This window comes from Entelurus aequoreus, linkage group LG07 (genome assembly GCF_033978785.1).
Source record: "Entelurus aequoreus isolate RoL-2023_Sb linkage group LG07, RoL_Eaeq_v1.1, whole genome shotgun sequence".
NCBI classification, from domain to species: domain Eukaryota; kingdom Metazoa; phylum Chordata; class Actinopteri; order Syngnathiformes; family Syngnathidae; genus Entelurus; species Entelurus aequoreus.
The window spans coordinates 10,724,790-10,748,391 of record NC_084737.1 but is presented as its reverse complement, the minus strand read 5'-3'; the positions used below and the strand labels follow the sequence as shown (position 1 = coordinate 10,748,391).

The 23,602-nt window shown below is 36.8% G+C and overlaps 1 protein-coding gene across 1 annotated transcript in view; it reads left to right on the top strand.

Moving 5' to 3' along the window:
• The window catches only part of znf217 (zinc finger protein 217), a 26,923-nt gene extending 14,053 nt beyond the window's left edge, over window positions 1–12,870 (top strand). The window contains exons 2-5 of the mRNA XM_062052552.1: window positions 609–1,938; window positions 4,342–4,449; window positions 7,936–9,117; window positions 12,267–12,870. Coding sequence (XP_061908536.1) covers window positions 639–1,938; window positions 4,342–4,449; window positions 7,936–9,117; window positions 12,267–12,382 — 2,706 coding nt within the window. The 5' untranslated portion in view covers window positions 609–638 and the 3' untranslated portion in view covers window positions 12,383–12,870. The remainder of the gene's footprint in view (window positions 1–608; window positions 1,939–4,341; window positions 4,450–7,935; window positions 9,118–12,266) is intronic.
• Window positions 12,871–23,602: the final 10,732 nt, after the last annotated feature.

Genomic DNA, 23,602 nt, shown 5'->3' with positions numbered 1-23,602 from the left:
GGCTTGTACAGCCCTTTGAGACACTTGTGATTTAGGGCTATATAAATAAACATTGATTGATTGATTGATTGATATTTGTGGCGGACGTAATTCTTTCGTGGTGGGCCGCCACAAATAAATGAATGTGTGGGAAACCCTGTACATTGTGGACGCCGTCTTTGCTCCACAGTAAGTTTTTGCTGTAGTCCAGCATTCTGTTTTTGTTTACTTTGTAGCCAGTTCAGTTTTAGTCTCGTTCTGCATCGCCTTCCCTAAGCTTCAATGCCTTTTCTTAGGGGCACTCAGACTATGATTACTGGTTAGCAAAACATATTTTTAACCCAAATAGGTGAAATTAGATAATCTCCCACGGCACACCAGACTGTATCTCACGGCACACTAGTGTGTGGTTGAAAAACACTGACTTAGAGGATCTTTGACTGTGGTATTACGAAAGCAGTGTCATCTTAAAGGAAATCAGTTGTGTGTGCACTTGATTGCTAAAAACCTTCATTTCCTGTTTCACTACATTGGATTCTTTTCGTGATGCTAAAGAAACATTTTGTGTGGCTTCAGACCGCAAGAAAAGGCTCCTGACACGGTCTTGTGGTTTTTTTCTTCCCCCACAGTTTCTCACTCATCGTCACGACCGTCCGAGCATGCCCACTCACTCCCCGCTGTCGCTTGTGGAGAGTCCGGACGGACCGGTCCAAGACAGTTGGACCAGCAACAGCGCCAACGTCCCGGGGCCCGGCTCCAGCATGACGCCCCACGCCAACTACCTCCCAAAGGCCCACGAGCCGCCGTCTTGTATGTTCTGCGACCAGACTTTCACCCACCAGGACGAGGTGGGTCCCCACGTGCTGACGCAGCATCCCACCACCTTCTCCGAGCCGGCCGTGCTCCGGATCGAAGCGGAATTTAGGATCCCGGGCCAGAGGGCGCGGGCCAAGCCGGGCAGCTTGGCGCCGGACAAAAAGGAGGTGCACAGCTGCGTGGTGTGCGGCCAGGTGTGGCAGGACGCCGGCGAGCTGGAGAACCACCTGAGGAAGCACAAGGACTACTTCACGTACTGCTGCAACGTGTGCGGGCGGCGCTTCCGGGAGCCCTGGTTCCTCAAGAACCACATGAAGATGCACGGGAAGCCCGGAGCCAAGGGCAAGGCCCTGCAGGATCAGGAGAACCCCGTCACGGTCAACGACGTGGTCCAAGAGGCCGCGTCGGAGCCCGTGGTCACCGCCTATAAAATGTGCATGGTGTGTGGTTTTTTCTTCCTGGACCACGACAGCCTCGTAGAACATAGTAAAATCCACAATCGGGAGTCGGAGACAGACAAAGACGAAGAGTCAGGAGGCGGAGCTATGGGATTTGTCAGCCAACACAGATTTCTTCAGGGTCTTAATCTCAAGCCGTGTCCCCCAGGAGAGTCTTTGCGAGAAGCCGAAAGAACGTCCAAGTGGATCCCGCAGCTGGACCCCTACAACACCTTCCAGGCCTGGCAGCTGGCCACGAAGGGCAAGGTGGCGGTCGGCCCCGTCACCACCAAAGACCTGAGCCAGGAGGCCAGCACGGACAACGAGGACTGCAGCTCGGACAAGGAGCAGATGAACGCCGCCTGGCCCGACGCCCAGGGGGACAAAGCCGCCAGGGAGGTTCCCGGCCGGGAGCTCAGGTCTCAGCATCCCGCCGCCACGGGAAGCCCGGCACCGCGGCTGCTGCAGCGGAGGTCCCTGATGCAAAAGCGCAAAGACACGGAGAGGCCCACCACTTGCGAGGAATGTCGGCGGACCTTCAAGACCTACCACCAGCTGGTGCTGCACTCCAGGGTGCACAAGAGGGAGGCGGGGGGCGACAGCCCCAACTCGTCCACGGAGGGGACTCTGTCCAAGGTGGACCACGTGGAGGACGGCACAGAGGACGGCGCCGAGGAGGCTGTTGTGGCCGAACAGTTTGGTGCAGGTGAGTCAAAACAAAACATTTTTTTTATTGTGTGCAACAAATACGTCATTTAAAAAAATATATTGCTGAATTGCACAGTAGCACCACCTACAGGACTGGAGTGGAAGCCCATATACACTATCCTCCAAAACAACAAAAGCTTGGATACACAGCGCAGGCCAAAAGTTTGGACACACCTACTTCTCATTCCATGTGTTTTATTTATTTTCATGACTATTTACATTGTAGATTGTCACATCAAAACTATGAATGAACACATGTGGAGTTATGTACTTAACAAAAAAGGTGAAATAACTGAAAACATATTTATCTAGTGCAGGGGTCACCAACGCGGTGCCCGCGGTAAACCAGGTAGACCGTAAGGACCAGATGAGTAGCCCGCCGGCCTGTTCTAAAAATAGCTCAAATAGCAGCACTTACCAGTGAGCTGCATCTATTTTTTAAATTTTATTTATTTACTAGCAAGCTGGTCTCGCTTTGCCCGACATTTTTAATTCTAAGAGAAACAAAACTCAAATAGAATTTGAAAATCCAAGAAAATATTTTAAAGACTTGGTCTTCACTTGTTTAAATAAATTCATTATTTTTTTACTTTGCTTCTCATAACTTTCAGAAAGACAATTTTAGAGAAAAAATACAACCTTAAAAATTATTTTAGGATTTTTAAACACATATACCTTTTTACCTTTTAAATTCCTTCCTCTTCTTTCCTGACAATTTAAATCAATATTCAAGTAATTTTATTTATTTATTGTAAAGAATAATAGATACATTTTAATTTAATTCTTCATTTTAGCTTCTGTTTTTTCGACGAAGAATATTTGTGAAATATTTCTTCAAACTTATTATGATTAAAATTCAAAAAAAATATTCTGGCAAATCTAGAAAATCTGTAGAATCAAATTTAAATCCTATTTCAAGGTATTTTGAATTTCTTTTAAAATTTTTGTTCTGGAAAATCTAGAAGAAATAATGATTTGTCTTTGTTAGAAATATAGCTTGGTCCAATTTGTTATATATTCTAACAAAGTGTAGATTGGATTTTAACCTATTTAAAACATGTCATCAAAATTCTAAAATGAATCTTAATCAGGAAAAATTACTAATGATGTTCCATAAATTCTTTTTTTAAGTTTTTCTCTTCTTTTTTTCGGTTGAATTTTAAAGAGTCGAAATTTAAGATAAACTATGTTTCAAAATTTAATTGTCATTTGTTTCGTGTTTTCTTCTCTTTTAAACCGTTCAATTAAGTGTAAATATCATTAATGATTAATAATAACATAGAGTTAAAGGTAAATTGAGCAAATTGGCTATTTCTGGCAATTTATTTAAGTGTGTATCAAACTGGTAGCCCTTCACATTAATCAGTACCCAAGAAGTAGCTCTTGCTTTCAAAAAGGTTGGTGACCCCTGTTCTAGTGTCTTCAAAATAGCCACCCTTTGCTCTGATTACGGCTTTGCACACTTTTGGCATTCTCTCCATGAGCTTTAAGCACACCTGTGAAGTGAAAACCATTTCTTCATTTTATTTGGCCCTCGAAAGTCTGGAAATAATAAGTACAATAAAGTACTGTAACTTTTCTTACTAAATGTATTCTTTCTTTCTATTTTGGGAGAAAAAAAAAACATGTACTCCATGTAATCGCAAATTGTTAACTTAAATATTTTGTAACTATGCAAAAATATATTTTCAAACATTCAAGAAATAAATACTAATAATAATGATTTCAAAGCAAGTTATCCATCAAATTGTGCAATGTAAAAGTAGCAATAGATTTCATGGGAAAATTGTGAAATTTACTGCGGTTTTTACCGCATTTTTTGATAAATGGAAAAAAGTGTACTTTTTTTACTGTTATAAACTGTAGTCATTTTGGCATTTACAGTAATACACCGAAAAATCTACAGTTGATTTGTGGTAAAAAAAACAAAAAAACAAACAAAAATGTTACTATAAAATTGCAGTTTTTTTATTTACAGTAAAAATGTAAATTCTACAGTAAAATTCTGGCAACTGAGCTGCCTATTTTTATTTGTTTTACCATTAAAACAGCCGTACTGTTTTTCCATTTACAGTAATACACTATATTTTGAGGTGAAATTATTGCAATTTACCATATTTTTTTTACATTTTATTTTTGAAAAAATCTAAAATGCATTAATAAATTGTGTAATAATAGTATTCACTGTTAGACGCGGCCCTCTGGGGCCAAAGATAACTGCAATGTGGCCCTCAGTGAAAACCACTTTGACACCTCTGTTCTAAAGCATTTTTAGGTTTACTTTCTATAGTCTTGTCCCTTGAAAAAGGCAAGACAGGCTAAATTTGATCCTTGTATACATTTTTGTTTTTTTTTCAGGCAAAGTCGGCACCCTTTGACTATCTTGTTTCTTTTGTTCAAGGTGAGGACGGCTTCTACCGAGCCAAAGTGCGCTCGAAACACTGCAGCTACTGTAACAAGTCCTTCCGGTCAAGGTATTACCTCACAGTGCACCTGAGGACTCACACAGGTACGCCACATTTACATACACCTCAAATACACAATCTGTTTTGGATTACACAACTCTGTTGTTCACCAATATTTTGGTACTGGTACCAAAATGTATTTCAATACTTTTCTAAATAAAGGGGCCCACAAAAAATGGCGTTATTGGCTTTATTTTAACAAAACATCTTAGTGTACATTAAACATGTTTATTATTGTAATTTAAGCCTTAAATAAAATAGTGAACATACTAGACAACTTGTCTTTTAGTAGTAAGTAAACAAACAAAGGCTTCTAATTAGTCTGCTGACGTATGCAGTAACATATTGTGTCATTTATCATTCGATTATTTTGTCTACATTATAAAGGACAAACTGTAAAAATTGATTATTAATCTACTTGTTCATTTACTGTTAATATCTGCTTATTTTTTGTTTCAACATGATCTATCTACACTTCTGTTAAAATGTAATAATCACTTATTCTTCTCTTCTTTGATACTTTACATTAGTTTTGGATGATACCACAAATTTGGGTATCGGTCCGATACCAAGTAGTTACAGGATCATACATTGGTCATAATTTAAGTTCTCATGTATCCAGGGACGTATTTACTGACTTTATAAACATAATGTAAATTAAAAAGAGAGTGTGTGAGTGCACATGCATGTATGTATGTATATATATATTTATTTATTTATATATTTTTATTTATATATACACTACCGTTCAAAAGTTTGGGGTCACCCAAACAATTTTGTGGAATAGCCTTCATTTCTAAGAACAAGAAGAGACTGTCAAGTTTCAGATGAAAGTTCTCTTTTTCTGGCCATTTTGAGCGTTTAATTGACCCCACAAATGTGATGCTCCAGAAACTCAATCTGCTCAAAGGAAGGTCACTTTTGTAGCTTCTGTAACGAGCTAAACTGTTTTCAGATGTGTGAACATGATTGCACAAGGGTTTTCTAATCATCAATTAGCCTTCTGAACCAATGAGCAAACACATTGTACCATTAGAACACTGGAGTGATAGTTGCTGGAAATGGGCCTCTATACACCTATGTAGATATTGCACCAAAAACCCGACATTTGCAGCTAGAATAGTCATTTACCACATTAGCAATGTATAGAGTGTATTTCTTTAAAGTTAAGACTAGTTTAAAGTTATCTTCATTGAAAAGTACAGTGCTTTTCCTTCAAAAATGAGGACATTTCAATGTGACCCCAAACTTTTGAACGGTAGTGTATATACATATATTTTTTTCTTAGTTTCCTTTCCCAATAAAGTTGTTTTTATCCTGCCAACACGCCCCCCCCCCACACACACACACACACATGTAAAGCGACTTTGGGTATTTAGAAAAGCGCTATATAAATCCCAGTTATTATTATTATTATTATTATTATAATATATATATATATATATATATATATATATATATATATATATATATATATATATATATATATATATATATATGTATATATATATATACATATGTATATATTTTACGATGGTTTTTACAGCTTATATATGGAAATGGAAAAAAAGAGTACCAAAGTTTTTACTGTAAAATCTACGGTTGTTTTTATGGTATATAACTGTAAATGGGACTTTTTTTTTTTTTTTTTTTTACTGTAAATTTTTGGCGACTGAGTTACCAGTTTTTTTCAACCATCATTTGATGGATAAGTTCCTTAATTAGAAATCATGAGTCAAGCTGATATTTAGGTATTTATTTTTATTCTAACAAAATAAGTGTTCAAAACGTATGATAACATATTTGGTGCAACATTAGATGCAGTTTGAAAGATGTGAAATTGCATGGAGTCCATGGATTTTTTTTCCCCTGTCAAAATTATAAAGTTGATGAAAGAAAAGATGCATGTTCAGTGTTTCCCATAAACTGCCAAGATACCTGTGGCGGTGGGAGCGTGGCTATGAGCGTGGTCACCATGACATCATCGAGTAATTTGCATAATTTACTACAATGATATGATTTTCTCTAAAAAGGCTCAAAAAATGTATACTTACTAATAACAGTTTTGTTTTAAACGTCCATCCATCCATTTTACAATATAATTACAACACTTTATGTACATATTTATATACAGATTTGAACAATAAGTTATTCACTGAAATATATTTATTAATTGTGGTTCTTACAAAAAAATATATCTTATAAAATATAAAAGCTAAAATGTCTCTTGAAGCTCTGCCCCTTTAATTAGTGCATACTAAATAATTTAACTTTAGCCTACTACTACAACCATATTATTTACCAGCAACATAAAGTGAAACAGAGGCAGAGGTGTCCTGCCACAGTCAGTAACAAATAAACAGAAAACAGTAGTGGTCAAATACAAATAAGGCAACAAGAGAAGTATCCTACACTTCTCTTTTGTAAAGTAAATCTGAACAGCCTATATGGGCATCTACATCAACTATATGATTTGCCTGAGAAACTGGACAGGACAAAAAAAACATTTTTTTTAAATTTTTATTTTATTTGTGGCGGACGTAATTCTTTCGTGGCGGGCCGCCACAAATAAATGAATGTGTGGTAAACACTGATGTTATTTCCAGGCTTTCATTAAATGACGTGGCAGGCCTTGATTTTCACACGTGTGCTTTAAGGCAGTGGTCCCCAACCTTTTTGTAGCTGCGGACCGGTCAACGCTTGAAAATTAGTCCCACGGACCGGGGGGGTTATTATTATTTATTTATTTTTCATAAAGAAATACAATCATGTGTGCTTACGGACTGTATCCCTGCAGACTGTATTGATCTATATTGATATATAATGTATATACCGTAATTTCCGGACTATAAGCCGCTACTTTTTCCCCTCGTTCTGGTCCCTGCGGCTTATACAAGGGTGCGGCTTATTTACGGCCTGTTCTTCTCCGACACCAACAAAGAGGATTTCGGTGGTTTTAGTACGCAGGAGGAAGACGATGACACAATGATTAAAGACTGACTTTTCATATTTTCATGGTTATTTTGATAACGTACAGGCGAGCACTTTGTATTACTTTGCACCGTTGTATTATTTGTACTCTGCATGAATGCTGTTCGCCATGTCAAAGATGTGAAAGTTTGATTGAATGATTGAAAGATTTATTGTTAATAAATGGGACGCTTTGCGTTCCCAAACAGTCATCTCTGTCCCGACAATCCCCTCCGTGGTAGCAGGAACCCCTATATACTACGGTAATTACACATCAAAACCCAGCGGCTTATAGTCTGGTGCGGCTTATATATGGAGCAATCTGTATTTTCCCCTAAATTTAGCTGGTGCGGCTTATAGTCAGGTGCGGCTTATAGTCCGGAAATTACGGTATTGTGTTTTTTATGTTGATTTAATAAATAAAAAATAAATAAATTAAAGTTTTGTTATTTTTTTAATTTCCAATCGGTCCCGGGCCGCGGCCCGGTGGTTGGGGACCACTGCTTTATGGAATATTCTGCATAACTGGCACTGACATTTGGCCTAACCTTTATCCTCAGGTGAGAAACCCTACAAGTGCGGCTACTGTGACTACGCCGCCGCCCAGAGGACGTCCCTGAAGTACCACCTGGTGCGTCGGCACAAGGACAAACCCTACATGGAGATCCCCAGCAAGCTGGCGGCGCCCTCCGCGTCACCCCCGGGCGATGCGAAACTCGCCGACTCGACACTGGCGGTGAAAAGATCCCAACTGTGGTTTCCCGAGTTGTTGGCTGATGGAGCGCCAAGGGAAAGCCTCAAAAGCGAGGTGGAGAAAGCGGCCCCCCACACGGACGAGGAGCCTCTGAAGGCGATCGCTAATCCTGCTCTCAAGCAGGCGGCCATCAAGTGTCCCGTTGATGTGAAGGCGGAAGAGGAGGACGTTAAAGACGAGGACTGCGAGGCGCCGTTAAATCTCTCCTTGAAAGTGTCTCTTTCCGTCCCTGCCAGGAAGGCTTCAAGTCCGTCTGCGTGTCCGTTGTGCGCATATAAAACCATCTACCCGGAGGTCCTGACTATGCACAAGAGGCTGACTCACAAAGAGAAGGCGGATGTTTCCAGAAAGGTGCTTTTCAGCAAACACAAACGCCTCACAGGGTGCCCGCCTGCCCTCCAAGGTAAAGACGTCTCCCCGCTCGCCTTGATCGACAGGCGCCACCCTCGCCGAACCAAGTCCCCGCCCCCTCAACCCGCACGACCCAAAGGGCCCGCGCCGATCAACGCACCTCCCGCTCCGAAGCAAGCCCACGACGCACCCTGGAGGCAGAGCGTGGAGCCGCACCCCGGCAAGTACCACATAGAGCGCCCGCCCACCTTGGACATGGTGGCGGCCGCCGAGAGGAGTTTCCCCGGGAGGAGCGACGGCGCCATTTGGCAGTCTGACGCCGCCCGCCTCTTCCTGTCCAGCCAGTTCGGGAGCCTCCCGAAGATCAGGGAGCCCCCCGGCAGGAAGTTGAGGCCCGCTCAGCCTGCGAGGGACGCTGGCGAGAGGCCTCTTCAAGGGAGGGGCGTCAAAGTCCCCTCACCCGCAGAAGTCTTGGGTCCGATCGGGAGTGCGTCCGTCGCCAGCATCGGAGGCCGTTTGGAGTCTGACTGGAACATGATGAACCTCCTGCGCTCCTGCACCCCCAACAACCTGGCGTCGCTCTATCACGCCGTCCCGGGCAACCCCAACCATGGCGTGCTGACCAACCCCAGAGCAGGTACGTAGCTTGGCTACACCAGTTAGTCCCTCTTTGCGTCGTAAACCTGCTCAAAACGTTGAAGTAAACCCCACTCCTCTGAAGTAGGGATGTTCCTATCTGGTTTTTCTGATGCCGATACCAATACCGATCACCCATGAGTGAGATCGGCTGATACCAATACCGATCACATGTATTAACCGTACATTTTTAATGTATTTGTTACTGACAGCTTAACAATATAATCACAATATTTCATGTAGTTCATTATTCTTGTACATTACATAGCAATGTTGGAGCAAAAACAAAGTCAATAGTACACAATAACTAAACAAAAGCAAAAAAATAATATAAAATCATGTAAATTCATTTGTTTTTGCCCTCAAAGTCCTCCTGTGTCCAGGGAATGTTTCTCTTCAGTTTGTAAGCATGAACAAAAAAACAATTTTTTTAAAGGAAAATAAAGTTGATCTGATCACTCTAGTTTTGATCATATGACTATTGATACTGGTGTAAGACAGTGTGAGGTATATCACACTATATATATATATATATATATATATATATATATATATATATATATATATATATATATATATATATATATATATATATATATATATATATATATATATATATATATATATATATATATATATATATATATATATATATATATATATATATATATATATATTAGTTATAATATATTAGTTATAATATGCAGTGTATGGCAGTTTGAGGTGTATGACATTATTAGGATAGAATAGACTATTTATGATGTGGTCGCAGTGCAGATACAAAAAGTCCACAAAAATAAAGTAAAAAGAACACATGAAAACAAGAAGGAAACATCAAAGAACAAAAAGGACATAAAAGAGATTAAACGAGCACACTGAGCCAATGCAAGCAGCTGCCACTTCAGCGTCGCCATTTCTACATACACCTACAAAAGTAAAACGCAACGAAAAACCGTAAAATGAGAAATAAATAATAGGTATTGTGCACATACTGTTGCACAATGCATAGACAACAAAACAAGTTACCAAGTAAAAATGATATAGCAGTATGAGGTGTATCGCAGTATGATGTGTATAACAGTATTAAGTATATTGCAATATAAGGTGTATCGCAGTATGCGGTATATCCCTGTATTAAGTATATCGCAGTATGAGGTATAGATACTGTAGATAGTACTTTGATTCATTCAGGGGAGTTCCCTCGGGAAAATTTAAAAAATATATATATATCACAGTACATCGCAGTATTGAGTATATCGCAGTATTGAGTATATCGCAGTATGAGGTATATCACAGTATGAGGGTACAGTATATCACAGTATTCAGTATATTGCTGTATGAGGGGTATCGCAGTATTAAGTATATCGCAGTATTAAGTATATCGCAGTATGAGGGGTATCGCAGTATGAGGTACAGTATATCACAGTATGAGGTGTATTGCAGTGAGGTGTATCGCAGTATTAAGTATATCGCGGTATGAGGGGTATCGCGGTATAAGGGGTATCGCGGTATGAGGTACAGTATATCGCAGTATGAGGGGTATCGCAGTATGAGGTACAGTATATCGCAATATGAGGGGTATCGCAGTATTAAGTGTTTTTGCAGTATGAGGTACAGTATCGCAGTATGAGGTACAGTATCGCAGTACGAGGTACAGTATATCGCGGTATGAGGGGTATCGCGGTATGAGGGGTATCGCGGTATGAGGTACAGTATATCGCGGTATGAGGGGTATCGCGGTATGAGGGGTATCGTGGTATGAGGTACAGTATATCGCAGTATGAGGTACAGTATATCGCAATATGAGGGGTATCGCAGTATTAAGTGTTTTTGCGGTATGAGGGGTATCGCAGTATGAGGTACAGTATATCACAGTATGAGGGGTATTGCAGTATGAGGTACAGTATATCGCAATATGAGGGATATCACGGTATTAAGTGTTTTTGCAGTATGAGGGGTATCGCAGTATGAGGTACAGGATATCGCAGTATGAGGTACAGTATATCGCACTATGAGGGGTATCGCACTATGAGGGGTATCGCAGTATTAAGTGTTTTTGCAGTATGAGGGGTATCGCAGTATGAGGTACAGTATATCGCAGTATGAGGTACAGTATATCGCAATATGAGGGGTATCGCAGTATTAAGTGTTTTTGCGGTATGAGGGGTATCGCAGTATGAGGTACAGTATATCACAGTATGAGGGGTATCGCAGTATGAGGTACAGTATATCGCAATATGAGGGGTATCGCAGTATTAAGTGTTTTTGCGGTATGAGGGGTATCGCAGTATGAGGTACAGGATATCGCAGTATGAGGTACAGTATATCGCACTATGAGGGGTATCGCACTATGAGGGGTATCGCAGTATTAAGTGTTTTTGCAGTATGAGGGGTATCGCAGTATGAGGTACAGTATATCGCAATATGAGGGGTATCGCAGTATTAAGTGTTTTTGCGGTATGAGGGGTATCGCAGTATGAGGTACAGTATATCACAGTATGAGGGGTATTGCAGTATGAGGTACAGTATATCGCAATATGAGGGGTATCGCAGTATGAGGTACAGTATATCGCAATATGAGGGGTATCGCAGTATTAAGTGTTTTTGCGGTATGAGGGGTATCGCAGTATGAGGTACAGTATATCACAGTATGAGGGGTATTGCAGTATGAGGTACAGTATATCGCAATATGAGGGGTATCGCAGTATGAGGTACAGTATATCGCAGTATGAGGGGTATCACAGTATGAGGTACAGTATATCGCAATATGAGGGGTATCGCAGTATTAAGTGTTTTTGCAGTATGAGGGGTATCGCAGTATGAGGTACAGGATATCGCAGTATGAGATACAGTATATCGCAATATGAGGGGTATCGCACTATGAGGGGTATCGCAGTATTAAGTGTTTTTGCAGTATGAGGGGTATCACAGTATGAGGTATATCGCAGTCTGAAGTATTAAGTATATTGCAGTATTAAGTATATTGCAGTATAAAGTATATCGCAGTATTAAGTATATTGCAGTATTAAGTATATTGCAGTATGAAGTATATTGCAGTATGAAGTATATTGCAGTATTAAGTATATTGCAGTATAAAGTATATCGCAGTATGGCGGCCTGTCACTAAACACGGTGGATGTCTTCCACCAGGGGGCAGGAGTGTTCTCTTCCATCACATGACCACCACTCCACCTAACCTGCAGAGAAGAGAGCCTCCAGGCTCCGCCCCCAACCCACAATACGGTACCTCCGACCACACAGCCTAGAAGTTCCCTTTTTCTTCTCAAACTGTCAACTTTCTTTTCTCCACGCCGCTACTTTATTTTGGAAGGGCTCAGGTGTCATCCCCCCCCCCCCCACACAAGTTCCTGTGCCTTCAGTCCCTTTTTGAGCCTTTCCGTGGGACTTTGTGTGTGTGTGGACATGAACGTGTGTGAAAGTGGAGCTTCTGTCCTCCAGCACTGACCACTTCCTCCCACTGGTACAGCTACTTCCTGCTACATGAAGTCACTTTTCAGACTCCTCAAAGCCTTTCTTTAGTTTCACTCGCCATCTTTCATGGTGAGGAACCGACAAATGCCAGCTGTGATTAATCACCACTTCAACTGTACACTGTGAATGAAATCACTCAAGATTGTTTACAAGATGTGCCAGCTTGGAGATTAAGTTATTTTTCTTTGTTTCACTTATGTAAAATATTGTTTTGAGATTTGTATTAAGACTCGTTTCAATAAAAAGAGGCAGAAAGGTGTGATGATGATTATTGAAATGATCGATGTGATCTACTTTGTTGTAATTACGGAGGTCGGCCACAAGAGGGCGACATTGACAAAGTTCATCAAAATTGTTGACTGAGGAAAAATCAAAGCAAGTACCGTATTTGTATTTATATCTTCTTTTTGTTTGAAATCATTCAGAAAAACTGAAATAACTAAAATATAACTTTGATACACTAGTGAGCGTCTTCTTGATTAGTGACGTCACGCTTTTGAACATGTGAAGTACGTATTTTATATTAAATTATACAGTATCACATTGTTATATTCAAGCGAATGCTACATTCAGGGCTGCTGGGAAATGTGTGTGATGATGATTATTGAAATGATCGACGTGATCTACTTTGTTGTAATTGCAAAGATCGGCCACCAGAGGGCGACAAAGGCAAAGTAAAAAGCTAATCAAAATTGTTGACTGAGAAAGCAAGTACAGTATCACTTTGTATTTATATCTTCTTTTTGTTTGAAATAATTCATTTTAAAAATAGTTTTGACTGAACTAACCAAAATATAACTTTGGTGCACTAGTGAGCCTTCTTGATTAGTGACGTCACGCTTTTGAACATGTGAATTTCATATATTATTTTAAAATTATACAGTATTGTTACATTTAGGGTGGCTGGGAAATATGTGTGATTATTGAAATGATCGACGTGATCTACTTTGTTGTAATTACCAAGATCGGCCACCAGAGGGCGACATTGACAAAGTAAAAAGTTAATCAAAATTGACAGGAAAAATCTAAAAGTACAGTATCACTTTGTATTTATATCTTTTTGTTTGAAATCATTCATTAAAAAAATCATCTTTTCACTGAAATAACTAAAATATAACTTTGATACACTAGTGAGCGCCTTCTTGATTAGTGACGTCACGCTTTTGAAGTACATACTATATAATTTAATATAGAATATCACATGGTCATATTCAAGTGAATGCTACATTCAGGCGTGCTGGGAAATGTGTGTGATGATTATCAATGAGATGATCGACGTGATTTACGTTGTTGTAATTACATAAAATATCACATTGTTATATTCAAGTGAATGCTACATTCAGGGCTGCTGGGAAATGTGTATGATGATTATTGAAATGATCGATGTGATCCACGTTGTTGTAATCACGAAGATCGGCCACAAGAGGGCGACATTGACAAAGAAAAAAATGCATAATTGTTGCCTAAGGAAAAAACAAAGCAAGTACAGTATCACTTTGTATTTATATCTTTTTGTTTGAAATAATTCGTAGAAAGTAATCTTTTGACTGAAATAATTAAAATATAACTTTGGTACTCTAGTGAGTGCCTTCTTGATTAGTGACGTCACGCTTTGGAACTTAAGTACATATTTTATATTAAATTATGCAGTATCACATTGTTATATTCAAGCGAATGCTACATTCAGGCGTGCTGGGAAATGTGTGTGATGATTATCAATGAAATGATCGACGTGATTTACGTTGTTGTAATTACATAAAATATCACATTGTTATATTCAAGTGAATGCTACATTCAGGGCTGCTGGGAAATGTGTATGATGATTATTGAAATGATCGATGTGATCCACGTTGTTGTAATCACGAAGATCGGCCACAAGAGGGCGACATTGACAAAGTAAAAAAATGCATAATTGTTGCCTAAGGAAAAAACAAAGCAAGTACAGTATCACTTTGTATTTATATCTCCTTTTCGTTGGAAATAATTCGTAGAAAATAATCTTTTGACTGAAATAATTAAAATATAACTTTGGTACTCTAGTGAGTGCCTTCTTGATTAGTGACGTCACGTTTTGGAACTTGTTAAGTACATATTTTATATTAAATTATACAGTATCACATTGTTTGAGACACTTGTGATTTAGGGCTATATAAATAAACATTGATTGATTGATTGATTGATTGTTATATTCAAGCGAATGCTACATTCAGGGCTGCTGGGAAATGTGTGTGATGATCCCACTTCTCTGTGAGCGCTTTGAGTATCTAACAATAGAAAAGCACGATATAAAATCTAATCCATTATATTATTATTATGATTGATTAAATGAACGACGTGATCTACTTTGTTGTAATTACGTAGGTCGGCCACCGGAGGGCGACAATGACAAAGTAAAACGTTAATCAAAATTGTTGCCTGAGGAAAAATGAAAGCAAGTACAGGATCACTTTGTATTTATATCTTCTTTTTGTTGGAAATAATTCATTCAAAAAATAGTTTTGACTGAACTAACCAAAATAAAACTTTGGTACACTAGTGAACCTTCTGGATTAGTGACGTCACGCTTTTGAACATGTGAATTTCATATTGTACAATAAATTATACAGTATTGTTACATTCAGGGCGGCTGGGAAATGTGTGTGATTATTGAAATGATCGACGTGATTTACTTTGTTGTAATTACCAAGATCGGCCACGAGAGGGCGACAATGACAAAGTAAAAAGTTCATCAAAATTGTTGCCTGAAGAAAAATCAAAGCAAGTACAGTATCACTTTGTATTTATATCTTCTTTTTGTTTGAAATCATTCATAAAAAAATCTTTTGACTGAAATAACTAAAATATAACTTTGTTACACTCCTGAGCGCCTTCTTGATTAGTGACGTCACGCTTTTGACCATGTGAAGTATCCATTTTATATTAAATTATACAGTATTACATTGTTCTATTCAAGCGAATGCTACATTCAGGGCTGCTGGGAAATGTGTGTGATGATGATGATTAATGAAATGATCGACGTGATCGACTTTGTTGTAATTACGAATATTGGCCACCGGAGGGCGACAATGACAAAGTAAAAAGTTAATCCAAATTGTTGACTGAGGAAAAAATCAAAGCAAGTACAGTATCACTTTGTATTTATATCTTTTTGTTTGAAATCATTCATAAAAAAATCTTCAGATGTTTAGTTTTGACTGAAATAAATAAAATACAATTTTAGTGCACTAGTGAGCGCCTTCTTGATTAGTGACGTCACACTTTTAAACATGTGAAGTACATAGTTAAACCATACAGTATCACATTGTTATATTCAAGCCCATGCTACATTCAGGGCCGCTGGGAAGTAGGACATATGACACACAATGCATTGACATCAAACCTAGGTAAATTAAAATAGAAAAAAACAATAAGCAGTTAAGATTTTCCTCAAATTAATTTTGCTGCCTGGCCATATCTTTTATTATGCGACAATAAATACAGAACAGATTAAATTAGTTATTTTACACTTTTGTATAATTTATAATCATCTGCTGTTGAAACAAATATTTATGTGGACATATTTTAAAAAATACATATACATTACAGGCCAAAAGTTTGGACACACCTTCTCCTTCAATGCATTTTCTTTATTTTCGTGACATTGTAGATTGTCCCTGAAGGCATCACAACTATGAATGAACACATGTGGAGTTATGTACTTAAGTACCAATGATTGTCACACACACGCAAGGTGTGGTGAGATTATCCTCTGCATTTGACCCTACACCCCCTGGGAGGTGAGGGGAGCAGTGAGCAGCAGCGGTGGCCGCGCCCGGGAATAATTTTGGTGATTTAACCCCCAATTCCATCCCTTGATGCTAAAGGCCAAGCTGGGAGGTGATGGCTCCCATTTTTATCGTCTTTGGTATGACTCGGCCGGGCTTTGAACTCACGACCTACCCATCTCAGGGCTTAACAAAAAAAGGTGAAATAACTGAAATTTTTTTTATATTCTAGTTTCTTCAAAATAGCCACCCTTTGCTCTGAGAACCGCTTCGCACTCTCTTGGCATTCTCTGAATGAGCTTCAAGCACACCTGTAAAGTGAAAACCATTGCAGATGACTACCTCTTGAAGCTCATCGAGAGAATGCCACGAGTGTGCGAAAAAGTAATCAGAATAGAAAACAATAGAAAGTACTTTGTTGATCCCTGGGGGAAATTCAGCACCCCAGTTTGCTCACAATAAACAAACACTTGGGTATTTTTTACATGTGAATAATATAAATAACGTCTATTATACAGCATTATTCACATGTGAATAATATAGTCTATTATACAGCATTATTCACATGTGAGTAATAACAATACAATCTATTATAAAGCATTATTCACATGTGAGTAACATAAATACAGTCTATTATACAGAATTATTCACATGTGAATAATATAAATACAGTCTATTATACAGCATTATTCACATGTGAATAATATAGTCTATTATACAGCATTATTCACATGTGAGTAATAATACAATCTATTATAAAGCATTATTCACATGTGAGTAACATAAATACAGTCTATTATACAGAATTATTCACATGTGAATAATATAAATACAGTCTGTTATACAGCATTATTCACATGTGAATAATATAAATACAGTCTATTATACAGCATTATTCACATGTGAATAACATAAATACAGTCTATTATACAGCATTATTCACATGTGAATAATATAGTCTATTATACAGCATTATTCACATGTGAGTAATAACAATACAATCTATTATAAAGCATTATTCACATGTGAGTAACATAAATACAGTCTATTATACAGAATTATTCACATGTGAATAATATAAATACAGTCTATTATACAGCATTATTCACATGTGAATAATATAGTCTATTATACAGCATTATTCACATGTGAGTAATAATACAATCTATTATAAAGCATTATTCACATGTGAGTAACATAAATACAGTCTATTATACAGAATTATTCACATGTGAATAATATAAATACAGTCTGTTATACAGCATTATTCACATGTGAATAATATAAATACAGTCTATTATATGGCATTATTCACATGTGAATAACATAAATACAGTCTATTATACAGCATTATTCACATGTGAATAATATAGTCTATTATACAGCATTATTCACATGTGAGTAATAACAATACAATCTATTATAAAGCATTATTCACATGTGAGTAACATAAATACAGTCTATTATACAGAATTATTCACATGTGAATAATATAAATACAGTCTATTATACAGCATTATTCACATGTGAGTAATATAAATAACGTCTATTATACAGCATTATTCACATGTGAATAATATAAATACATTCTACATTTAAGTACAGTCAAAAAGGAACATATGCATTATACAGTCTGATGGCTGTCGGTATGAAGGACAAAGAGCAAAGGGTGGCTGTTTTGAAGAAAGTAGAATATAAAACATGTTTTCAGTTATTTCACCTTTTTTTTGTTAAGTACATAACTCCACATGTGTTCATTCATAGTTTTCATGTGACAATCTACAATGTAAATAGTCATGGAAATAAAGAAAACCCATTGAAATGAGAAGGTGTGTCCCAACTGTTGGCCTGTACTGTAGCTATCACGTAAGAGTAAAAATAATATTACGGCGGGGGGCAGCATAGCTAAGTTGGTAGAGTGGCCGTGCCAGCAAGTTGAGGGTTCCAGGTTCGATCCCCGCTTCTGCCATCCTGGTCACTGCCGTTGTGTCCTTAGGCAAGACGCTTTACCCACCTGCTCCCAGTGCCACCCGCACTGGTTTAAATGTCACTTAGATATTGGGTTTCACTATGTAAAAGCCCTTTGAGTCACTAGAGAAAAGTGCTATATGAATATAATTCACTTCACTTCATCCAACCAGTTGGAGTGAAACGCAGGTGTCAAACTCAAGGCTCAAATCTGGCCCCGCCGCGTTATTTTATGTGGCCCCGCGACAGCCTGGAAATAATATGCATTAATAAAATGCTTAATATTTTCTTACTAAACACATTTATTTATATATTATACAGTATACATTATACTATATTATATAAATTATTTTTATATTATATAAATATATTTGTATATTATATCAATTATATACATATTTATATTTTATATATTATATAAATTATGCTATATTATAAAAACTATTTATATATTATATAAATTATATAAATATTTATATGAATTTTTTTAATACATTATATAAATTATAATGTATAAATTATTTTTATATTATATAAATTATATAAATATTTATATTTATATATTATATAAATTATATTAATATTTATATTTTATATATTATATAAATTATGCTATATTATATAAATTATTTATATATTATATAAATTATATACATATTTATATACATTTTTATACATTATATAAATTATAATATATTATATAAATTATTTATATATTATATAAATTGTATAAATATTTATATTTTATATAATATATAAAATATATAAATATTTATATTTTATATCTTACATTAATTATATATTTGTATTTTATGTATTATATAAATTATACTATATTATATAAATTATATATTATATAAATTATATAAATATTTATCTTTATATTGTATATATTATATAAATTATATGAATATTTATATTCATATTTTATATATTATATAAATTATACTATATTATATAAATTATTGATATATTATATACATTGTATAAATATTCATATTTCATATATTATATAAATTATATAAATATGTTTCTTTTATATATTATATAAACTATATAAGTATATATATATATATATATATATATATATATATATATATATATATTTATACATTTAATTTATATATATTTATATATTTAATTTATATATTATATAAATATAATTCACTTCACATGGCCTAGTGGTTAGAGTGTCCTCCCTGAGATCGGTAGGTCGTGAGTTCAAACCCCGGCCGAGTCATACCAAAGACTATAAAAATGGGAGCCATTACCTCCCTGCTTGGCACTCAGCATCAAGGGTTGGAATTGGGGTTAAATCACCAAAAATGATTCCCGGGCATGGCCACCGCTGCTGCTCACTGCTCCCCTCACCTCCCAGGGGGTGATCAAGGGTGATGGGTCCAATGCAGAGAATCATTTCGCCACATCTAGTGTGTGTGTGAGACAATCATTGGTACTTTAAAAAAAAAAAAAGTGTTAAAATGTAGATTAAAACAAGATAATTATAGTACATATTAAATAAAATGAACAATATCAATATGAATAGTACTTTAAATTAAAGTATATCAAATACAAGTGTGTGCTATAATCGAAGGAGTTTGATTCCCAACCACCTCGTGTCATTTTCCCCGGAAATAAAATGTCTCTGTTCATCTATTCGGGGGAGGCAAGACGGCGCAATAAACAAGTCACGTCAAATCCGTGCACGGCTCAGTAAAGGTCGGACACACCGACATCAGACCGTGGACAATCTTGAGCAAGTTTTTCTTGCTCCCCCCCCGCCCCCCCCGCCATGGCGGAGTAGACCACATCTGTTTGCTGTCTGCTCCCCTGGGCCTGCACTGTGTAATCTATTGCATTAGCTCACATTAGTGCATATTGCCCATGGGCCTCGGTAATCACCAACGCAAAATGAGCATTTCACTTAGCATCACCCTCATGTAAGCCCCCCCCCCAACCCCCCCACGCTACCCCCGACTGCAATGCGCAAACACGCGGCGGTCCACGACAGCGAGCCGACAACTTGTGACAACGCGACTCTGGGAGTCTTTATTTAGTTTTGTCCTAACGCTGGGATGCTGTGGACTACACATGCGCCTCCAGACCTCCTGCTCCCTTGTCCGATTCTGTGGACTACGCATGCGCCTCCAGACCTCCTGCTCCCTTGTCCGATGCTGTGGACTACGCATGCGCCTCCAGACCTCCTGCTCCCTTGTCCCCAAACCTGCCGAGTCAGCATCCGTGAGCGCTCACTGGGATGCTTTAAAGCGCACGTAGAGATTGGCGTACAGGCAGTACAACACGGTAACAACCGAAAAGACGAAGCAAACTGCTGAGTCGGCGCTAATAACGATATAGACACGTGTATTGTAATTAATAACGATATAGACACGTGTATTGTAATTAATAACGATATAGACACGTGTAATGTAATTAATAACGATATAGACACGTGTATTGTAATTAATAACGATATAGACACGTGTAATGTAATTAATAACGATATAGACACGTGTAATGTAATTAATAACGATATAGACACGTGTATTGTAATTAATAACGATATAGACACGTGTATTGTAATTGATAACGATATAGACACGTGTATTGTAATTAATAACGATATAGACACGTGTATTGTACTTGATAACGATATAGACACGTGTATTGTAATTAATAACAATATAGACATGTGTATTGTACTTAATAACGATATAGACATGTGTAATGTAATTAATAACGATATAGACACGTGTATTGTACTTAATAACAATACAGACACGTGTATTGTAATTAATAACGATATAGACACGTGTAATGTAATTAATAACGATATAGACACGTGTAATGTCATTAATAACGATATAGACACGTGTAATGTAATTAATAACGATATAGTCAATCAATCAATCAATCAATGTTTATTTATATAGCCCTAAATCACAAGTGTCTCAAAGGGCTGTACAAGCCACAACGACATCCTCGGTACAGAGCCCACATACGGGCAAGGAAAACTCACCCCAGTGGGACGTCAATGTGAATGACTATGAGAAACCTTGGAGAGGACCGCATATGTGGGTAACCCCCCCCTCTAGGGGAGACCGAAAGCAATGGATGTCGAGTGGGTCTGACATAATATTGTGAAAGTCCAACACATCAGCGAAAGTCCAGTCCATGGTGGGGCCAGCAGGAACCATCCCGAGTGGAGACGGGTCAGCAGCGTAGAGATGTCCCCATCTGATGGACAGGCTAGCGGTCCACCCGGGTTGGGAGCAGAGTAGAAAAGAAAAGAAAAGAAACAGCAGATCAACTGGTCTAAAAAGGGAGTCTATTTAAAGGCTAGAGTATACAAATGAGTTTTAAGATGAGACTTAAATGCTTCTATATAGACTTAAATGCTTCTATATAGACACGTGTAATGTAATTAATAACGATATAGACACCTGTATTGTAATTAATAACGATATAGACACGTGTATTGTACTTAACGATATAGACACGTGTATTGTACTTAATAACGATATAGACACGTATAATGTAATCAATAACGATATAGACACATGTATTGTACTTAACGATATAGACACGTGTATTGTACTTAACGATATAGACACGTGTATTGTACTTAATAACGATATAGACACGTGTAATGTAATTAATAGCGATATAGACACGTGTAATGTAATTAATAATTAATAACGATATAGACACGTGTAATGTAATTAATAGCGATATAGACACGTGTAATGTAATTAGTAATTAATAACGATATAGACACATGTAATGTAATTAATAACGATATAGACACGTGTATTGTACTTAATAACGATATAGACACGTGTATTGTACGTAATAACGATATAGACACGTGTAATGTAATTAATAACGATAAAGACACGTGTAATGTAATTAATAGCGATATAGACACGTGTAATATAATTAGTAATTAATAACGATATAGACACATGTAATGTAATTAATAACGATATAGACACGTGTATTGTACTTAATAACGATATAGACACGTGTATTGTACGTAATAACGATATAGACACGTGTAATGTAATTAATAACGATATAGACACGTGTAATGTAATAACGATATAGACACGTGTATTGTAATTAACGATATAGACACGTGTAATGTAATTAATAACGATATAGACACGTGTAATGTAATTAATAACGATATAGACACGTGTATTGTACTTAATAATGATATAGACACGTGCAATGTAATTAATAACGATATAGACACGTGTATTGTACTTAATAACGATATAGACACGTGTATTGTAATAAATAATGATATAGACACGTGTATTGTACTTAATAACGATATAGACACGTGTAATGTAATTAATAACGATATAGACACGTGTAATGTAATTAATAACGATATAGACACGTGTATTGTAATTAATAACGATATAGACACGTGTATTGTACTTAACGATATAGACACGTGTATTGTAATTAATAACGATATAGACACGTGTAATGTAATTAATAACGATATAGACACGTGTAATGTAATTAGTAATTAATAACGATATAGACACGTGTAATGTAATTAGTAACGATATAGACACGTGTATTGTAAATAACGATATAACCACTTGTATTGTACTTAATAACGATATAGACACGTGTATTGTACTTAATAACGATATAGACACGTGTATTATAATAACGATATAGACACGTGTATTGTACTTAATAACGATATAGACACGTGTAATGTAATTAATAACGATATAGACACGTGTATTGTAATTAATAACAATATAGACACGTGTACTGTAATTAATAACGATATAGACACGTGTATTGTAATTAATAACGATATAGACTCGTGTATTGTACTTAATAACGATATAGACACGTGTACTGTAATTAATAACGATATAGACACGTGTATTGTAATTAATAACAATATAGACTCGTGTATTGTACTTAATAACGATATAGACACGTGTATTGTAATTAATAACAATATAGACTCGTGTATTGTACTTAATAACGATATAGACACGTGTACTGTAATTAATAACGATATAGACACGTGTAATGTAATTAATAACGATATAGACACGTGTATTGTACTTAATAACGATATAGACATGTGTATTGTACTTAATAACGATATAGACACGTGTAATGTAATTAATAACGATATAGACACGTGTATTGTACTTAATAACGATATAGACACGTGTAATGTAATTAATAACGATATAGACACGTGTCATGTAATTAATA